Below are 18,545 nucleotides of genomic sequence, written 5' to 3'. Positions count from 1 at the left end.
GTAAAAATGAAATTTTGGACTAGTTCTGGTGGGTAGTAGCTGTTACAATATTGTAACCAGTAACAAGAGGTTATTGGCAGAAAAGCGTACCTAGACTACGTGTGTGTAACATGGGGAGTCACCTCAATTTACCAGGTATGGAATTAAAAGTAAGAGATTTCTCTATATAGTTATATAACTTGTTAAGCATCTGATTAAAAGTAATGAGGTCCCTCAGACATTGCTGAAGGGAATATAAAATGGTACAGCAGCTTTGGAAAACAATTTATCTGTTTCTCAAATATTAAACGTTAAATTACCAAGTGACCCAGCCATTAAACTCCTAGGTTTCTATCTAGGAAAAATGGAAATATATGGCCACATAAAGGCTTGTATATAAGTGGGTGTTCAGGACACCATCAATCACTCAAATGTTCATCAATTTGTGAATACATAAACAAAATGTGGTACATCCATACATGGAATATTATTTGGCAGTTAAAAGGAAAAGAAGCACTTACACATGCCACAACATGAACTTCAAAAGTATTACATTTAGTGAAAGAAGACAATCACAATTTTGATTCTATTTATATTTATGTGAAATGTTCAGAAAAAGAAAATTTGTGGAGCCAGGAGGCGGATTATTGGCTGCCTAGTGCTAGCGTTGGGAATGGAGAGTGACTGTAAGTGAGGGTGAGGTTTTGGACTGACAAAAATGTACTAAAATTAGACCATGGTGGTGGTTACACATCTCTGTAAATATAGGAAAATCATTGATCTGAACATGTAAAATGGATGAATTTTATGGTGCTAAATTATATCTCAGTAAAACTGTTGACAATAATAAAAAAAAGAACCTAGCAAGGCAGAAGGGAGCTTATATGACGTTTAGGAGGTTGGCTTATAATTCTCTGTTACTAAAAAGCCACAAAGTAAGCTGCAGTGGGTTTCCCTTTTCTTGTTCTGAATAAACTCAGAATTTTTTGAACAAATATAATGTGACAGAAGCCAGAAGGCTTTTAGAAATGCTTGATTCTGGCATGTCCAGCAGAATTAGAATTAGTTGTTCTAATTGCCTCATGAGGGTGTTTTTAGTAGATTTAAAGTAGAAACAGATGACTGTTAGTGATGGTGCTGGGCATTGCGGACTTCTCAGTGTCCTTGAGGTACATTTAACACTTTACTGCTCTTCTGCATGGGAACTGAAATTGAGGGATAATAGGAAATATTGAAACTAAGCCCAATTCACTTGGCAGCTGAAGTCCTTAAAAGATGGACTGATTCAACATCACTCTTGTATATTAGGCTCTGAAGGAGTAAGTTCCTCTAAAATCTGTAACTGCCATGATCTCATACACACTTGTTTGTGTCAGGTTTTAGAATAGTAAACATTTTAGTCTTATTTAGTTTTTGTATATTGTATAAAAGGGGTGGTTTTGTCCTTAAATATCTTTTATAGCAGAGTATGACTCAGATATGAAGGAGAATATTGCATCATTAGAATGTGTAGGGGTTTAAACTAGAGGCTTAAATTCATGAGATCTCCCTGAATAAGGAGGAAGATTACACTGTATTTTCTTCCATGAATTAGGGAATCATCCCAAGTATGCCTTCCCTGGTAGCTCAGTTGGTAAAGAATCCACCTGCAATGCAGGAGACCAGGGTTCTATCCCTGGGTCGGGAAGATCCCCTGAAGAAGAAAATGACAGCCCACTCTATTATTCTTGCCTGGAAAATCCCATGGTCAGAGGAGCCTGGCAGGCTACAGTCCATGGGGTTGCAAGAGTCAGACACGACTTAGCGACTAAACCAACACATCACCCAATTACAGCATCAAGGTGGAAAAGGCATACTTGTCTTTGACAGAGTTAGACCTTCCCAGGGAAGGTACAGTGTATACCTCTGTAAGGGGGTGGGGGTCATTTATGCCAAAGGACCGTCACTCACCTGTTTGATTAAGCAGTAACGAGATTTTGGATGAAAATGTTAGTAGAGCAAGGTAATGCTGTTTATTTTTCAAAAAAATATATAAAGTCATATAGAACTCATCAACCTCAAATTTAAATAAGATATTAAATGCTATAGTTGAGCTGATAGAATTCTTTCCTTCCTGGTTCCTTTCTCCACAAACACAGGGTCATCCTTTCTATGTTATCAGGAGGGAAGAATCCAAGTTCCAAAGAAGCCAACTCTAAAGAGCACCTTTCTTCCTTGAACTTCCTTGAGCTAGGAGGTAGACGGGGATTGGGACCAGGATGCAGCGAGAGCTGGGGTAGTCCCATTTTGCAATACACACAGCAGCAATTGCTGATACCAAAATCTGAGCAGTTGGGAACAACTCTGTATGGCAGGCTTCCCAAAGACAGGAGGCAGTGGGCCATCCTCCCTAGCTTCTCCCCCTGCCAAAAAAGGGTGAGGGAGCGAGTAGAAGAAACTGAGGCAGGCTTTCCTGATTCAGGGGTATGGAGAGTGAGACTCCATGTACTGCCTAATGGAGTGTCCTCTGGAGGGCAGACTGTATATTTCCCTAGCTCCCTCTCCTGAGTTTTTGCTCTTCTTCTACTCCTCCACCGTCTCAATCATCTCTCTACTATTTATCAGATACCACACTCAAGCCATGTCTCAAATTTTGTTCCTCTTAATTTAGCCAAGAAAGGCAAAATTTTTCAAAAGGACCATATACTAAAAGTAGTAAGGTTTGAAAAGTAAAAGTCCCCAAATGTAAAATGTATGGAAATATAGATGTTCACCGAGCACAGATTTCTCGTCTAAGGTGACTGTGGTTAAAGTTGGCGCTGTTTGACTCTTGTAGCCTAGCTACTGCTTCTAGGCCTAGGTGCTACTGCCCTTCAGTTCTCTTCTCTACCACCTGTGTCCCAAGTCTCTGGAGCGTAGCTTCTTTTAGGAGTGGACTGAAGAAGTCGCAGCCCATTTCCTCATCTCCCAGTTAGAAATCAACATGGAAATGGTTTGTTAGTCTGAGTCTACAGTCAATCTTTCTATTTCTGACTCTTTCTATTTCTGACTCTCTTTTTATTTCTGACTTCTTTTCTGACTCTCTGTTTCCTCACTCCTACTCCTAAAAGATAAGGGAGCTCCTTTGTTTTTTAACTAATTCATGATAAATGTATAAAAACTTAAATTTGTGGTCTCATTCCTTTTACTTGTCATGTTTTAATATCCTCCCATGTGCTTGCTTGCTCCTCAAATTTTAACAAGCACCTACTCTGAACCATGCAGTATTTGAAAGGCTGAAGACTAGAGGTAAACAAAACAGATAAATCTCTGATCTCAAGGAGCTTACATTTTGATGAAAGATGGACAATAAATAAGCAAATATATGATATCACTGAGCTAGTAATAAGTGCAGTGAGGAAAATAAAACAGGAAGTTGCTGGAGAACTACCCAACACAACAGGTTTTAATGGACAGTGAGGAAAAATACAAGTTACTTTGTAATCAAACCTTACAAACCCTCCTTATGTATTGTAATAGTTATGGGTATCTTGATATAATCGGCCCCAAACAAGATTATTCTTTACTTTTGCACTCTCTTACTTCAGTGAATAGGGCCATAATCCAAGAAGGACCCCCAGGATAAAAGTCTAGGAGTCATTTTTTATTTCTTGCTTTCCCTCAGTTTCCGTGTCTTCTAGCTTATGTCTGTTAGCTTGTTCACTTCTCAGTTCCTCAGTCCTGCCACTGGTTCAAGCCACTGTGGTCTTACCTGGCCTCTTGTGCTAGCCTCCTGACTGGTCTTCCTCCTTCTGCTCTTGCCTCTGTATAATGAGTTCTCATGCAGCACCATAGTCTTTTAGAAATGTTTATTATACCAAAATTCTCCCCTACCCAAAACCAGGAATCCTAATGGCTTCCCTCACACTTTGGATTTTATCCTAACTCTTTAATGGGTCCTCTAACCCCTGTACAGCTGGGCACCTGCCTCCTCTCCACCCTTATCACCTGCCTTTTCCCCACACTCACTGTGTTCCTTTTCTTGTTTTGTGGCACACCTTATCAGGCTTTTGCTTCTACCATTCTGTCTGCCTGGAATACCCCTTCCCCGGATCTCTCCATGCCTCACTCACTCAGATCCCTGCACAAATATCATCTCTCCCAAGAAGGCTTCTATGATTTCTCTACTTAAAATACCTCCCTCATCCATTTCTCTACCCTCCCTATCCCCTTTACCTCTGGAGAGGTAGGATCCAGGACTCAACTGGAGGTCAGGACAATCTCTCATTGTAAGAGGAAGGAAGGACACAGAATGCATGGATATAGATGAAGACACCTTGGTGAATTTTGTGAATGAAGACTGTTTACTTCTGTTTACTTCATTTTCTCAGTGAAATCAGAAGGTCATTCATGAACTGACAGTGAAGATGGAGGACAAAGATTTAGAGGTTTGAAAGGAGAAGGGATGAAAGGAACCTAGTATTTTATAAATCACAATAATCCTAGTGTAAATGAGCACTCCAGACATACTGACATCTGAAAGCAGGACCCTCAGATCATATCCCACATCAGTAATCTATCACACTTGTAATAGGGTTGGCTCTGTACTGGAATCTCTGTATGTTTCTGAATCCAGATGGAGTGAGGAGAGGCTGAGTCAGGAGGCTTAGAGGGGACCCTGCCTCCAGGCCACTTAGCTCCAACAGGAGGACTAGGCTTCAGGGAGGTCAGCGCAGCTAAGCAGAGGAATTCTTTCTGCTCTGGAAAGCCCCTCATCCCTATATCAGTCACACTTATCTCTTCTCTTCTGTCACTTTCAAAAGGTTTTAGCAACCAAGGAGTACACACCCTGGTCCTTGACTGGTCAAAGAGGACACAAAAGAAGGCTGCTTCAAAGGAAGCCATCTGTTGCAGGAAGCGCTCAGATTGAGGACCAAGGAAAGCACTCAAGAAATGTTCTCTAAGAAAAGCATCTGCAATGGACTTTGTCTTTGAGTCCAATTGTCTGTATGATAATTAAGAAATGACCATACTATATATTGACAGTTACTGCAAATGTATTTCCCACAGGAGTTAAATGTTGCCTCAGAGATACAATAAAAATACTGTTGCCTTCCTTAGCATCCACCTCAATTCACTTGCTCTTTCCTTAAATTGTCAGGCACCCTGAAAATCCATACCCACATAGTCTCCCTAGATTTTCCCAACAGTCTTTAGAAAATTTAAAAACTTTTGATTACTCACTCGGTGATTCTGGGTCTGCATGTCTGCCTCTGGCTTATGTTGAGTTTGACTCCTGCTCCCAGGAGCTCAGTAGGCAGGATCTGGAGCACAGAAGACAATGAGGTTTTCCTTGGGCAAAAGGGCCGCTGAAAATCTGTCCTCGGCGCTTCTACTTGTAGCCCTAGATCATACAGGTAAATGGTACATTCTCTTTAGTAAACTTTACATGACCTACATTTTTTAATTTAAAATAAAGAAAACCTAGGGTGGACGGTCGGAGAAGGCAATGGCACCCCACTCCAGTACTCTTGCCTGGAAAATCCCATGGACGGAGGGGCCTGGTAGGCTGCAGTCCCTGGGGTCGCGAAGAGTCGGCACGACTGAGCGACTTCACTTTCACTTTTCACTTTCATGCATTGGAGAAGGCCATGGCAACCCACTCCAGTGTTCTTGCCTGGACAATCCCAGGGACGGGGGAGCCTGGTGGGCTGCTGTCTATGGGGTCGCACAGAGTCGGACACGACTGAAGCGACTTAGCAGCAGCAGCAGCAGGGTGGACGGTTGAAAGGATTGAACGGTCGAAGCCTGGCGGGAGCGGAGGGGCTGGGGCGGCGCGAGGCTGAGGGGTAGAGGGCCCGAGCTCCTCTCTTTGCTGACTTCCGGGTGGGTAAGAGGCGTAGGCGGATTGAGGGAATAGGGGTTGGGGTCTAAACAGAGTGCTTTAGCTTGTTTTTAGAAGGCGCTCCCTTTCCCCCTGCCAGAACGGTCAGTCCCCTGTGCCGGTTCCTGGATGGCCCTAAGCTCGAGGTCGGGGCAGGGAGCAGCCAGCCCGTGACCACTCCAGCAGCCGCTCCGCTGTGAGGCCCAGGCGGACCCTGAGGTGTTGCCTGGCTGGGTCCGCAAGGCCGTAGGTCGGGGAGCCTAACTAGTCACCCACTTTGAGAAACAGGCTTAGGGGCGCGGGAGGATATTTTTGTTTTACTTAACCGAGACTATGAAGTGTTTGACCGCTCTCTGAACTCAAAGACCTACACTTTTTCAACTGGACTTGCCTATCTCCTCAATTTACCCTTTCTCCCCTCAGGGATGGTATTATATATGGCTGCCACAAAAATGTCCAACTGTGGTAAACATTTTGGGCCTGAACAGTTAGAAAAGTGGCCAGAACCCGAGTCAGTCACGTTGATGGAGGTAAAATTATATGGCATTTAGGGGCCTGTCTTTTGGTGATGGGGCATAAATCCCTTGAAATTAAGATCTATTGTGTCTTATTCACAGTTGTTTTCCCCAGAACTAGAACAGCGCCTGGCATAGACTTGGTGCTTAAGAAATTCATCCAGTGGGAAGGGCAGGGGGCGGGGGTCACATTTGGCCCAGGGTGGTCGTCCTATTTCCTGTGGTAGGCAGGGTGAGGAGGGCCACAGGGCAGCAGTGCGTAAACACAGGGGTCCCAGAGCTGCCCTGCAGGAGAGCAGGGGAGGCCCCGCCTAGGCTTGCAGTTACTTCATGACACTTCAGGATCTGGTAAAGCAATGATTTTCTCATAAAGAAAGTTTCATTATTTTATAGAGAAGTTCTTGGCTATTTCCTCTGTTTTACCCCTTTTACTGTGGTAGCAGTAAGAGTGGTGAGATTGTGTGTGTGTGTGCATGAGTGTACATGCACGGAAAATACAGACTTCAAAACTGCTGCTAGAAATCATTAACATCCTCCTCATATTTTCTGACAAAATCACCAAGAGGGAGCTGTTAAAACAAAAACTATTTTCTTAAAAAAAAAAAGTTGGTTTGCAAATCTGCATATAACCAATAGTATGTATAACATTTGCTAATAGTGTTAATAGGATGGCTAAAAAATTGATTTCCCAAGATGATTTAGTGTATGTTTCTACTTCTTCAGATTAATAGATTGATTATTCTAAATTTGTATTGTATTAGGGGAAAACATTTAATTGTTTTACATGATTTTTCAATTATCATCTTAAAATAAGTTTAAGAAGGCTTTATTTTAAAGCAAGAGTCTGTTCATATTATCAGGAGAGTTTTATTTGGAGAAGACCCTAGTAGCTGTCCAAATATCATTTTAGATTTCATGCAAAGCTGTTAGATATACAAGTAAAAATACAACTGTCCCTTTCAAGATTTCTGTTATTCACAGAGTTGGTATCTGAGTGTGGGGTTTAGTTCATTTTGATGCACTCACTGTGACAGAACTGAAAGCAAAGCCAGAGATTGAATAACATAGTTTTAAGAATCTGTATCACTTTACAGTAGATAATTCTTTTAGGTAACAGCACTTCTCTTACAGATACTTAATTTTTATTGCTTTTCCATTTGTTCCTACTTACTTCTGTAAGAGTAAAGGCTGGAAGATCAGTTCATAGTGATCCAAACGAAAAGCCCTAGAGTAAGGATTTAAGTGCATTAACTTTACCCAAACTCATAATGGAAACAGCTAGTCCCTAAATGTAAAACCATCTTGGTCCTTAGCCAGGAGTTCTCAACTAACTGGCTCTAGTCCAGTCAAACTAAGTCAAACTTCTGCAGTTTTGACTTATAAGGAGGTTTTAACTTATAAAGAGAACTAGCAGAAGTCAGGGAACTTCAAGGGCTTTTAAAACATACCCACAGACTGCCTGTAAAGAGGCTTCATCTTATAGTTGTTGTTCAGTCACTAAGTTGTGTCTTATTCTTTGCGACCCCATGGACTGCAGCACATCAGACTTCCCTGTCCTTCAGTGTCTCCTGGACTTTGCCCAAACTCATGTCCTTTGAGTTGGTGATGCCATCCAACTATCTCAACTTCTGTCTCCCTCTTCTCCTGCCCTCAATTTTTCCCAGCATCAAGGTCTTTTCCAATGAGTCGGCTCTTCGCATCAGGTGGCCACAGTATTAGAGCTTCAGCTTCAGCATCTATCCTTCCAATGAATATTCAGGGTTGATTTCCTTTAGGATTGACTGGTTTGATCTCCTTGCAGTCCAAGGGAATCTCGAGTCTTCTCCAGCACCACAATTCAAAAGCATCAATTCTTTGGTGCTCAGCCTTCTGTATGGTCCAACTCTCACATCCATGCATGACTACTGGAAAAACCATAACTTTGACTATATGAACCTTTGTCAGCAAAGTGATATCTCTGCTTTTTTTTTTTCTGCTTTTTAATACACTTTCTTGGTACTTTAAAAATCATGGTGTGATGTAAGAGATTTATTTCAAAATACTCTAGTAGGGGGCAGGGGAGTGAGTAGGTATTAAGATGAAATAAGACTGACTGAATTGATCATTGTTGAACCTGGGTGATGGGTTCATGGAGAATTGTGTTTGAAAATTTCCATAATAAAATGTTACAAAATGTGTTTTGAGGTACAGATGTTAGATTCACCCTCAAATTATTGATAAAATACATTGAGTTTGTCACAGGTTTGTTTATTCAGGATCCATATCTTAATATTTAATTCTATAATTTTAGGCATTAGCCAGAGAAGACATTGATGAAGCTGTATATGCAATATTATTTAGAGAAAATTGTATTACAAAGGTAAGAGTGGGCTACAGAGTGGATTCTAAGTGCATTCTAGATATGCAAGAGTGATATAGAGCAGTGTGGCAAAGAGGATGTTACCATGTCAGAGAGAGTCATTTTTTCTGGGAGAATGAGCCTCCCTTGAATCACCCATTGATACTACATAGATCTGAGCTGGTGCTGTCTCCTTGCAGGATCACTAAAAGGTCAGGTTTCCCAGATTTATCCTTAAGGGATCTGAGAGATTGTTCTAACTACTCCTCTGGTACTGAATAGAAATTTTTCCTAGGACTTACCTCTCTCTCTTATGTTCCCACATCACAGTGGGGAGCTATAAAGCCACAAGAAATGAATTAATATTTAAGGGTAATGACCAATCACTACTGATCGTCGCTATGGAATTAATAAATTTAAGGAGGTTTTCATCTCAATGAGAGGGATTGGAATTTGGTAAATAATACTTGAACATCTGTACTGTGACATAGTTTATAAAGGAGGTTCACATATATATTCTCACATGAGCCTCAAAAGACGAAGGTGGGTTTACCCTCAGAGAGAAAGAGAGGTGTTGAATCAAGTCTGGTGCTCTTATTCCTCTACCACTTGTATCACAGACTTTACTGATGATAAAGGCTGGAGATGAGGAATGGTGACCAGGCGATGCTTTGAATCCTGAAAAGAAGCACAGTTTCCTGAGTGATGAAGTGTTTGGATGTGGTTTGGTCTGGAGGCACTGTTGTGGTGTAGAACTGTCCGTAGGTTCTGCATGCTCTATGCTCTCAGGTTCTCTTTCTGAACTTTATTCTGTTCTTTGATTATCTTATTCTATGACTTGGCAGCCTAAATGTGCTAAGAGCTTAGGAGTGGGAACAAGTGTCCCCCCCAACTTATTCAGATTAAAATAAATGTAAAGCCTCTTAGTAACTTGTTTTCTTTCCTTGTTTGTATCACTTCATTAGAGATTGGATGTGTATTTTCAGCATCTGGATGCTTTTAAGGAAAGAAGAAAAGAGCTGTTGCATAAAAAATGGACTGAGAATGTTGCAAAGCCTCTTCAGGAGAGAATTATGGAAAAAGTAATTTCATACAAAGCGTTGGAGAAAAAAAAACAAGAGAATTTTGAATATTTTTTAAAGCACACAAATAAAACGGTACTGAGAATTTTTTTAATGAAATATTATTTGAAAATTTGGGCTGTTATTTTCATTGATTATGCAGATTCTCAAATTTGTTTTTGTATCTAAGATGAAGTCATGGAACTGTAAAACAGCCTACTACATTTTAAAATCCAAAGTTTAAGGTAGAGGGAATAGAAGTGTTTACTTGGAACTAGATTTATCAGGCATGCTTTTTGGTGATTGTTAGTAATATAACAGGGGCTTACACCATAAGAATATTTATTGGTTACTCAATAAGAAACAGAAGGGTTGGTGGTCTCATGGTGGGTTCTGGAAGTCTAACAATGTCATTAATAACCCAGTTTTTTTTTTTTTTTCCTGTTCTGATATCCTGAGTATTTTCAGTCTGTGCCCATCATCCTCACATTTGTAAGCACGTTTGGTTTCTTATAGCTCTGGCATTAGGCAGGAAGAAAGGGTGAGAAATGATATCTGGAGGCCCTTTTCTTACATCTCATCCTTTGATCAGGAAGCAAAAAGTCCTCAGAAGCTCCTAGCAAATTTCCCTGGTTTATTGTCCATAAACCAGGTCACATCAGAAGTCCTAGCTAAAAGCAGAGCTGGGCATGTGTGTGTGGCTTTCCAGTCTCTTTAGTATGTTGTGGGTGAAGGAGAAGGGGACTGTTCCATGGCTATTGAGTTAGCAACTATTAGGTGAAGGGACCACCAGTTTCTATCCTCTGTTCTTCAGTTTTATTAAATAAGAACAAATTTTGGCTTCTTCTATGGAAGATTTTTCTTTTTTTAACTTTGAAATCAGGACCCTCTTTTGAAATTGAGGCCCACCTAAATTTCCACGTATTCAGCAGAGATCTAGAGTAATGTGACTAGAATATTAGAGATGTGAACTGAACTGAAGTATATTTAATGAGCAGAATTTCTGGAGGTATATATTAAATGCATTTTCCTAAACGCCCTAAGAGGCAGAGCTCAAGGGTAAATCCAGGTCACTTTGAAGCAAAGTGCAAAGTCTTACAAGTATGTGCAAAAATGTGATTGCACAAGCATACGACGGGAAAGCCATGCCTTAGAAAAACCATATGTTGGAAGTCAAGTGATTTAAAATGACAGTAAATTCAATGTGAGTCAGCCGTGTGAGCTGGCTTCCAAGAAATCATCCAAGCTTTTAGGCAGTATTGAGAGGCACTGCTCTGAGTGGGAAATGTTGGGTCCAGCCTGTCCACCCACGGACAGTCACCAGTTACAGAACCTTTAGAAAAGGGTGGAGGCTTGACAACACTTCACAGGAGGAAAAGTGGAAAAAAACATATAGCAAGTTTAGCCTAGGGAAGAGATGACACGAAGGGAAATGAAATCTTTAAGTATGTATTGTAAAAGGCTGACATGTGGATGAAGAGTAGATGTATTTTGTGTTGCTTCATGGGGAGAACTGGCAGTGACAAGGCAGACTTCACCTCTGTTCTAAGGACAAGCTTCCTAGTGGTTAGAGTGACCAAGAGAGTATCTGCCTAATGGAGCAGAGCTGTGCTGTGCTTAGTTGCTCAGTTGTGTCTGACTCTTTGTGACCCCATGGACTGTAGCCCACCAGACCCTTCTGTCCATGGGGATTCTCCAGGCATGAATACTGACGTGGGTTGCCATGTCCTCTCCAAGGGATCTTTCCAACCCAGAGATCAAACCCAGGGTCTCCCGCATTGCAGGCGGATTCTTTACCATCTAAACCACCAGGGAAGCCCAAGAATACTGGAGTGGGTAGTCTGTCCCTTCTCCAGGGGATCTTCCTGAAATTGAACTGGGATCTCCTGTACTGCAGGTGGATTCTTCACCAGCTGAGCTACCAGGGAAGCCCTCATGAAGCAGAAGTTCCTCAAATAAGGCTAGTGGGTGACTTGAGACTAAAGCTGGATGATTGCTTCTTCCAGAAGGTGGTGGACTCTCAGTGCAGTCCAGATTACTTCTAAAGTTTCTCTGAACCCTTTGAATCTATGATTTTATATAAAAAATGGAATAAAGTATTTCACTTTCTTGAATCTTGCAAAAACACACTTGTATGTAGTGGTTTGCTCTTAAGTGTACTTTTTTGTTTAAAGGAAATTATATTTGGAGACTTTTATGATCCTGAAGTATACAATCCTTTTTATATGACAAAAAAGGACCCAAATTATGGAAAGGTAAGTACATTACCTATTATTATCTATTTATTCTTAGAAGCTCTGGGGTTGGGGAAAACCCGGTTGTTTTAGAAGTCTTACAGTTTTTCTGCATTCACTTAAAAAAAATCCACAAAAGCATTTCCCCTGAGTTTTAGATTAAGAATCCAAAGTAATTTTGACCACTTGGGAATGAGCATTGTGAAAAAGGCACATGCATGTGTGTGATAATTCATTTGTTCATTCATGGCTCTATCCACTCACATTCAGCAAACCAGAAGCCCAGGAGGTTGGGGAGGGTAAGTGGACAGTGAATGTGACAGGTGTGTCACAGAACCAGCGCAGAGAGAGCTCCTTCATAGAAGAGGTGGATGGAGGGACGTAGGAAAGGCTGTCTAGGAGCCAGTAGTTGAGCTTGTAATGCATCTTCACATTTTACGCTGACAAAATAGGTATTAACATTTTGAGATGTAGGTTTCATGTCTTTTACTCTTGCGTAGCAGAAGTGGCCACCTGATCTCTGAAGAGGAAAGTGATTTATTTTTGCTTCTCTCTGAAAACTAAGGCAGGTCATAGTTGTGAAGATAGGAAGGTCTTTTTGGCTCTGGGGGACTCACTGAGTATTCTTTTGGGGAGTCATTATGCTGTTCCCTCATTCAGTGGCTGTTGTCCTTGCAAATTGCATTGGGTCAAGATCAAGTGTCTGGGGAAGTAAAAGGGGGGAATAGTTTTTCTGTCTAAAGCCTATACTCAGGATGCAGAGGGAGGGAGAAAACCACCTTCCTCCACGGCCTCTGTAGCTGGCCCTTGACCTCAGCTTGTGCTGTTCTCCTGCCCTTCGGTTCTCACAAGCCCTTGGAGACCAGTGACCAGCCCTCAAGGAGTGCCCTTCCTCCCAAGCCGGCTTAGAGCTCTGCCTTGTGCTCCCAGGGCTTTCCTGGTGGCTCAGACGGTAAAGCGCCTGCCTGCAGTGCGGGAGACCTGGGTTCGATCCCTGGGTCAGGAAGATCCCCTGGAGAAGGAAATGGCAACCCACTCCTGTACTCTTGCCTGGAAAATCCCATGGACGGAAGAGCCTCATAGGCTACAGTCCACGGGGTCGCAAAGAGTCGGACGTGACTGAGTGACTTCACTTCACTCTCTTTCTTTTTGTGCTCCTAAAGCAGCCAAGCTGATGCCTCTCACGACGAGGTAGTTGTCATGCTTGACTTGTCTGTTCTAGACTGAGAGGTTCCTGAATACAGGACCCCACTGGGAGGCAGCCACTCCTACAGTTACATCAGCAGATAACTTGTTGCCTGATGCATTGATACTGTAGAACTCTTAACAGGAGTGTGTGTGTCTTCTCCTTGGGTGGCCCTTGGTCCATTCAGCCACTTAAGGCCCAGTGAAATATTCTTGGGTGAGGTGGGTGGCATTTATGCCTTCCTTGCTCTGTATGACATTACCCCTGGGTCCTTGTTCTCAGCTGCTTTAGCGTATAGTAAGGCTACACTCGAATGCTTCAGACAGATTTAAAACAAATTGTACTTGGGTCCTCAGAGAGTCATTTTCCTGCAGGTCGTGGTCCCACCATTCTGTGATCCTCTGTTTAGAAGACAGCAAGAGATAGATGAAGAGCAGAGAGCTATTTTTCAGTACACGACAGGTACTTTGTGATCACGGGGCTTCATCTTTAGAGTCTTCAATTCTTGAGTGATCTCCTACCCCAAGGGTGACTGGAGCTGACCTTAAGGGTGTTGATTTAGATTTTTATCTTCCTATAGGAAAACGATGTACCTTAAAAGAATTTAAAGAGCTAGAGAAGGCCAGGCAGTATGCCAGACTGCCCCAGTTCACGTTCAGTCTCCACAGCATGGTTTCAAAGGAGAGGCCCAAAGCCTCTGCGAGGCCTGTGGGAAGCAAAACACATAGCAAACACAGGTAAAGGTCTTTTTGCTGTGTCCGGAGTTTGGCCTGTACGGCATGTCATACAGTTGGAGTCACACAGCATGTAGCCTTTTCAAGATTTTACTTTCATTTTTAAAGGCTGTTCTCACAGGATTAAGAATGTTAGGTTGGCAGATATTTTCTTTCAACATATATCCCTGTCTTTTGCTCTTAAAATTGCCCATCCTACTGTTGTTCTTTTGGAGACAGTTATCTTTTTATCTGGATGCTTTTAACACTTTCTTGTTGTCTTTGATTTTCAGTAGTTTTCTATGATGTCCCTAGGTGTGGATTTTTTTTTTTTTAATCTACTTGGCATTTATGGGTCTTTTTGTATCTGTAAAGTGATGTCTTCAGTCAGTTCAGGGAGGTTTTCATTCATTTTTTCTTTGATTGTTACCTCTGCCATATACTCTGTTTTCTTTCTGGAATTCCAGTTAAACGTATTTTAGATTGTCTCACTGTAATCTCCCTGTCTCTTACCCTTTCTTGTGTTATTTCCAAGTTGCTCCAAATTTAATTCTAGGTATTTTTACTCTTTATCTCTTCGGCTGTACCTAACCATCTGTTAAATCCATCCACTGAGTTTTTATTTTCAATTTTTAAAATTTTATAGTTCAAGCATCTTATTTTGTTCCTTTTCAGGTAAGTTTTGAGGAAGGCTGTGGAGATCCTCAGGGCCTGGAGGATCTCCACTCCCGATGGGGGAACCTATTTCCAGTGCCCTGGTTTGACTTTCCCCCATCCCCAGGGAGGGGATTTGTTCAGAACGAGGTTAACTACCCGCTTTCCAGGACAGCACCAGGCCTGAGAGGGAAGATCTGCCAAAGATACACTGGGAGCTTGGAGGAATCAGTCTCTGCTACCTGATGCTGAGCAAAGCTCCCAGGGGAGAGGTAGCCAGACTGACGGCTCCCTCCGAAAGGACTGTTTCCTCTCTGGAAGAATCGTTCCACTGCTGTCCAGCGACTTTAAAATAGGAATTTTGTGGGGCTTGGAGGGGGTGAATTTTTTTTATTTTCTCTTAAGTTGTTGTAGTAGGAGCATTGGCCTTTGCAAACTTTCTACAGAAGAAGGAAAAAAAAGCAGCTGCCATGTCTGTCATGTTCTCTTGGTGTTTCCTTTTTGTCCCCCATCCTGAGTTTTGCTGGAATGAACAACACTACTTTGTTTCTGCTTTCCTGTGATTTGAAAGTTTTGTGTTCTATTTCTGGTTTCATGGTTTCTTTACAAATTTTAGCGAATATTTTTATTTAAACTAATAATTATATAACTCCTCATCCCCTAGCAAGGCAAAAGCCTTTATATTGCTTTATTTCCTCATCTCCTCTCTCTGGCTCCTCAGCCTTTATAGACGGTCATATTTCTTTAGTTGATATTCTGCCTTTAGGTCTGTCTCTTCCGATGGACCCTCCACCTCACAGCCGGAGGAACCTCTTCAAAGTGATCAACCAAACTGAAAACCTTTAGTAGATTCCCATAACCATTCCAATAACATCCAGCCCAACTAGCACATAAGGTGCTCTCTGGGCTGTGTTACCTTTTCTAGCTTTGTCTAAAAAAAATCCCCTCTCTCTAAAAAGAAATATGACAAAGCACAGAAATATTTGGATCAAGTCAGCACTTGGCGGATTATCACCTGGCTTTTTCTCTGCTCCCCTTCCTGCCTCTTTTCTCTGCAGCAAGCTCCCTGAAGGAAGGGGTTGCTAATGTATCTTGGTATTCCCAGCACTTAGCTGGAAGATAGCAGATGAGGAGTCAGTACTTGTGGGATGAATGAATGAAGGGAGGAGTGGAGGCGAAGGTGATTTCCATAGAGAGGCCTTGGCTTCCCGGGCAGGAATGAGACAGCCCTGGGAAACCTTCTGAGAGGATGCACCTGCAGGTGCCTCAAGTTGCTATTCAACAAAGTAATGAAAGGACTTAAGAGTGAGGTAGCTTTGTTAGTCAGAGACAGTTTGATCACAAAAAGCGGAGTCCTTCTCAACTTGATAAAAAAGGGAAGGGGGCCTGGGTATGTTAGAAAGCACCCATCTCTCATGGAAGCCATAGTCAGTGTCTCCATCTGTTCAGACTGCGATAACAGGAGCTGAGACTGGGTGGCTTATAAATGACAGAAATATATTTCTCTCGGTGGAGGCAGGGAAGTTCAAGATCAAGGTGCTGGCAGATTCAGAGTCTGGTGAGGACTGGCTTCCTGATTCAGACACTGAATCTCCTCACTGGTGGAAAGGGTGACGGAACTCTCAGGCCTGTTTCACAGGGTCATTAATCCCATTCAGGAAGGCTCTGCCCTCATGACCTATCACCTCCCAAAGGCCCCACCTCCTAATACCATCACTTTGGGGGTGGGGTTTCAACATATCAATTGTGAGGGGACACAAACAGACTACAGCAGTCAGAAAGATAGCCAGGCTGCTTAAAGTGCCACAAGGTCACTCCTTGCTTCTCTGGGACTTGATGGATGATGGATGTGTGTCATCTATCATAGCTTCTCTTTGTGAACCTGCTTCATTTCTCTTTCTCTGCTTTCTTGTGCATGTCCTGGAAAATGGATGCCCTGGTTATGCCTTTCTGGTTTGAGCCCTCTGAGGCTGCCTGGAGCTCCTCTGTCCCAATTACAACTCTGGGGACTGAGGCTCTGGGTCTCAGGCCTCAGCTACAGCCGCAGAAGGTCACATGACTCACTGCCTAAAGATGGAGCCGGCAGGGGTGTGGGTGGGGGGCAGACTGATCAACAGCCACCAAGTGATGTTTCCTCAGTCTCTCATTTTCATAGAGTGAGTGCTGAGTTCACTAACTTAATTTTCAGGCAATTATTGAATGATACAATTCTATTTATACTGAGTTGAGATAATTTTCTACTATTCTTTACAGTCCTGAAAAGCTTGTCTGTGCAGAAGAGAAATTTCCACCTTATAAGGTGAAAATGACTAGTGATGTAAATCAAACTGTTTTTGAAAGACGGTTTTATTCCTCGAAGATCAGCCAGGAGAGTAAAAGGCATGAGAAGAAGGGCCTGGTGAGCAGACTGTGGGGGTGGTGCAGGGTGGGGATGGTATAGCTGTGTAACACCCACCAGAGAGCACTGACAGACCCCTCCCTCTCAGAGAGACTCCAAGGGCAGAGCAGGCGGTGGCCAAAGAAGGGGCTGAAAAAGAGGCGGCAGAGGAAGTGGTGGGGTCTCCCCGAGCTCAGTTCTGTTGCAGAGACGGGCTTCCTTCCACAGGACAGCCTTGGGCGAAGGCACTCAGAAAAGGGGCAGGTTGCGGGGCCCTGGACCCCACTGTCAGGGGTCAGACTGTGTCCTTCATAAGGGGAGAGACCATCTGCTCAGAGGGGATCCGCCCGCTAAGGTTTCCTCAGCTCTTTTTTCCTGAGTTTTTGCTCTCCTTCCATTTTCCTACCATTTACTACTAATTACATCCAAACTAGACCAGATTTTTTTCTCCATAGTTCAGTCACAATAGGTGGGAATCTTTTGAAATGAAATTTATACTTAAAAAATTAGGGCAAAATGATAGATAAGATATATAAAAGGCATAGGCAGGCAGGCGAGTTCCGTGCGCAGATTTCCTTCCCAGAGCTCGCAGCCCCAGGGCACAGCTGAGAGCTCAGCCTATCCCCCTGAAGCTGCCTGGAAGATGTCAGCTGGGATGGGCTGGGAAGTTCCTTCCTGTCCTTCCCCACCCTTCACCCAACTCTTCCCTTCTCCCACAGGCTTTAGGAACCGGACAGCACAGACCCCGCTCCTGGGCGGCAGGAGAAGGCTGGCAGAGGCGCAGGTCACAGCCCGTGGACAGAAGAGCGATGACCGCAGAGGTCCTGGGGCAGCACCTGGCCGCCTTGCAGCTGGGAGGCAGGTGAGGCAGCCAGGACCTGCGCCCGGGCCATTCGTAATAAATGGTTTCCAGTATCTGTGCAGCAGTTAAAATGCTGCCAACATTTTTTCTCCAGAAGTGGAATATTGCAAGGAATGTCCAACTAATAACAGTTACAGTTTATCAAGCTCTGGTTGTGAATCAGGAACTGTGTACCTTGTATTCATTTAAAAGTGTTCCCAGCAAGGTAGTACCTCTTATGTGAAGTTCAGAGCTTCAGTAACTTGCTCAAGGTCAGCTGCACAGTTTGAAGGTGGCAGTGTCCTCTAGCCCAAGTCTAGTCCCTCAGGTGCCAAGGCACACACTCATTCCCCAGGGCACACGCTCTCCTCGCAGCCACTCAGACTGTGTGATGTCAGTCAGGCTGCTCAGAACCTGGGTCCCCTTTCAGAGGGCACGGCTATCCCGCTTGTCTGCAGGGTACCGTGATACTGAAGAGCACAGGAGGGGCTTGCTGGGCACTCCTCCAGTGTGTGCCCAGTCCTTTCCCGAAGTGTAGGTAATCTCAGGGTGCACCCTCCCTTCCTCACCTTTCAGAAAATCAGGCTCCTTTTTATCAGGCGAGAACGTGATTTCTTAAGGAGCAGAGCTGTGTTTCTTGGTCAACAGGGGCAACTGGAGTTGCTGGAAGTACTGACATTAACTATTTTTCTGTAATGTCACAGTCATCTGACTCACCTCCTGCAGGCTCCTGTGTCCTAAATCTGACAAGAACATGGTTCATATCAGCTGCAGTTCATCACAGTGATTAAGTCCCATAGTCCCA

At 43.2% G+C, this 18,545-nt stretch overlaps 2 protein-coding genes across 8 annotated transcripts in view; both read left to right on the top strand.

Annotated features, from left to right (window-relative positions):
• FAM228B (family with sequence similarity 228 member B) overlaps positions 1-5,070 on the top strand; it is a 48,602-nt gene extending 43,532 nt beyond the window's left edge. For 6 of the 7 annotated variants that reach the window (XM_018055576.1, XM_018055573.1, XM_018055574.1 and 3 more), the window contains one exon: positions 2,118-4,753. In XM_018055576.1, coding sequence (XP_017911065.1) covers positions 2,118-2,526 — 409 coding nt within the window. In that variant the 3' untranslated portion in view covers positions 2,527-4,753. The other variant, XM_018055577.1, reaches the window with a different exon arrangement.
• Positions 5,628-17,825, top strand: FAM228A (family with sequence similarity 228 member A). The gene is made up of 8 exons (XM_018055580.1): positions 5,628-6,351; positions 8,627-8,695; positions 9,640-9,831; positions 11,910-11,990; positions 13,530-13,617; positions 13,736-13,892; positions 16,776-16,920; positions 17,619-17,825. The coding sequence occupies exons 1-8, from the start codon at positions 6,247-6,249 to the stop codon at positions 17,763-17,765; spliced, it is 984 nt and encodes a 327-aa protein (XP_017911069.1). The 5' UTR covers positions 5,628-6,246; the 3' UTR covers positions 17,766-17,825.

Source organism: Capra hircus, chromosome 11 (assembly GCF_001704415.2).
Source record: "Capra hircus breed San Clemente chromosome 11, ASM170441v1, whole genome shotgun sequence".
Taxonomy (NCBI): Eukaryota; Metazoa; Chordata; class Mammalia; order Artiodactyla; family Bovidae; genus Capra; species Capra hircus.
This window is presented reverse-complemented; position numbering and strand designations above follow the sequence as displayed.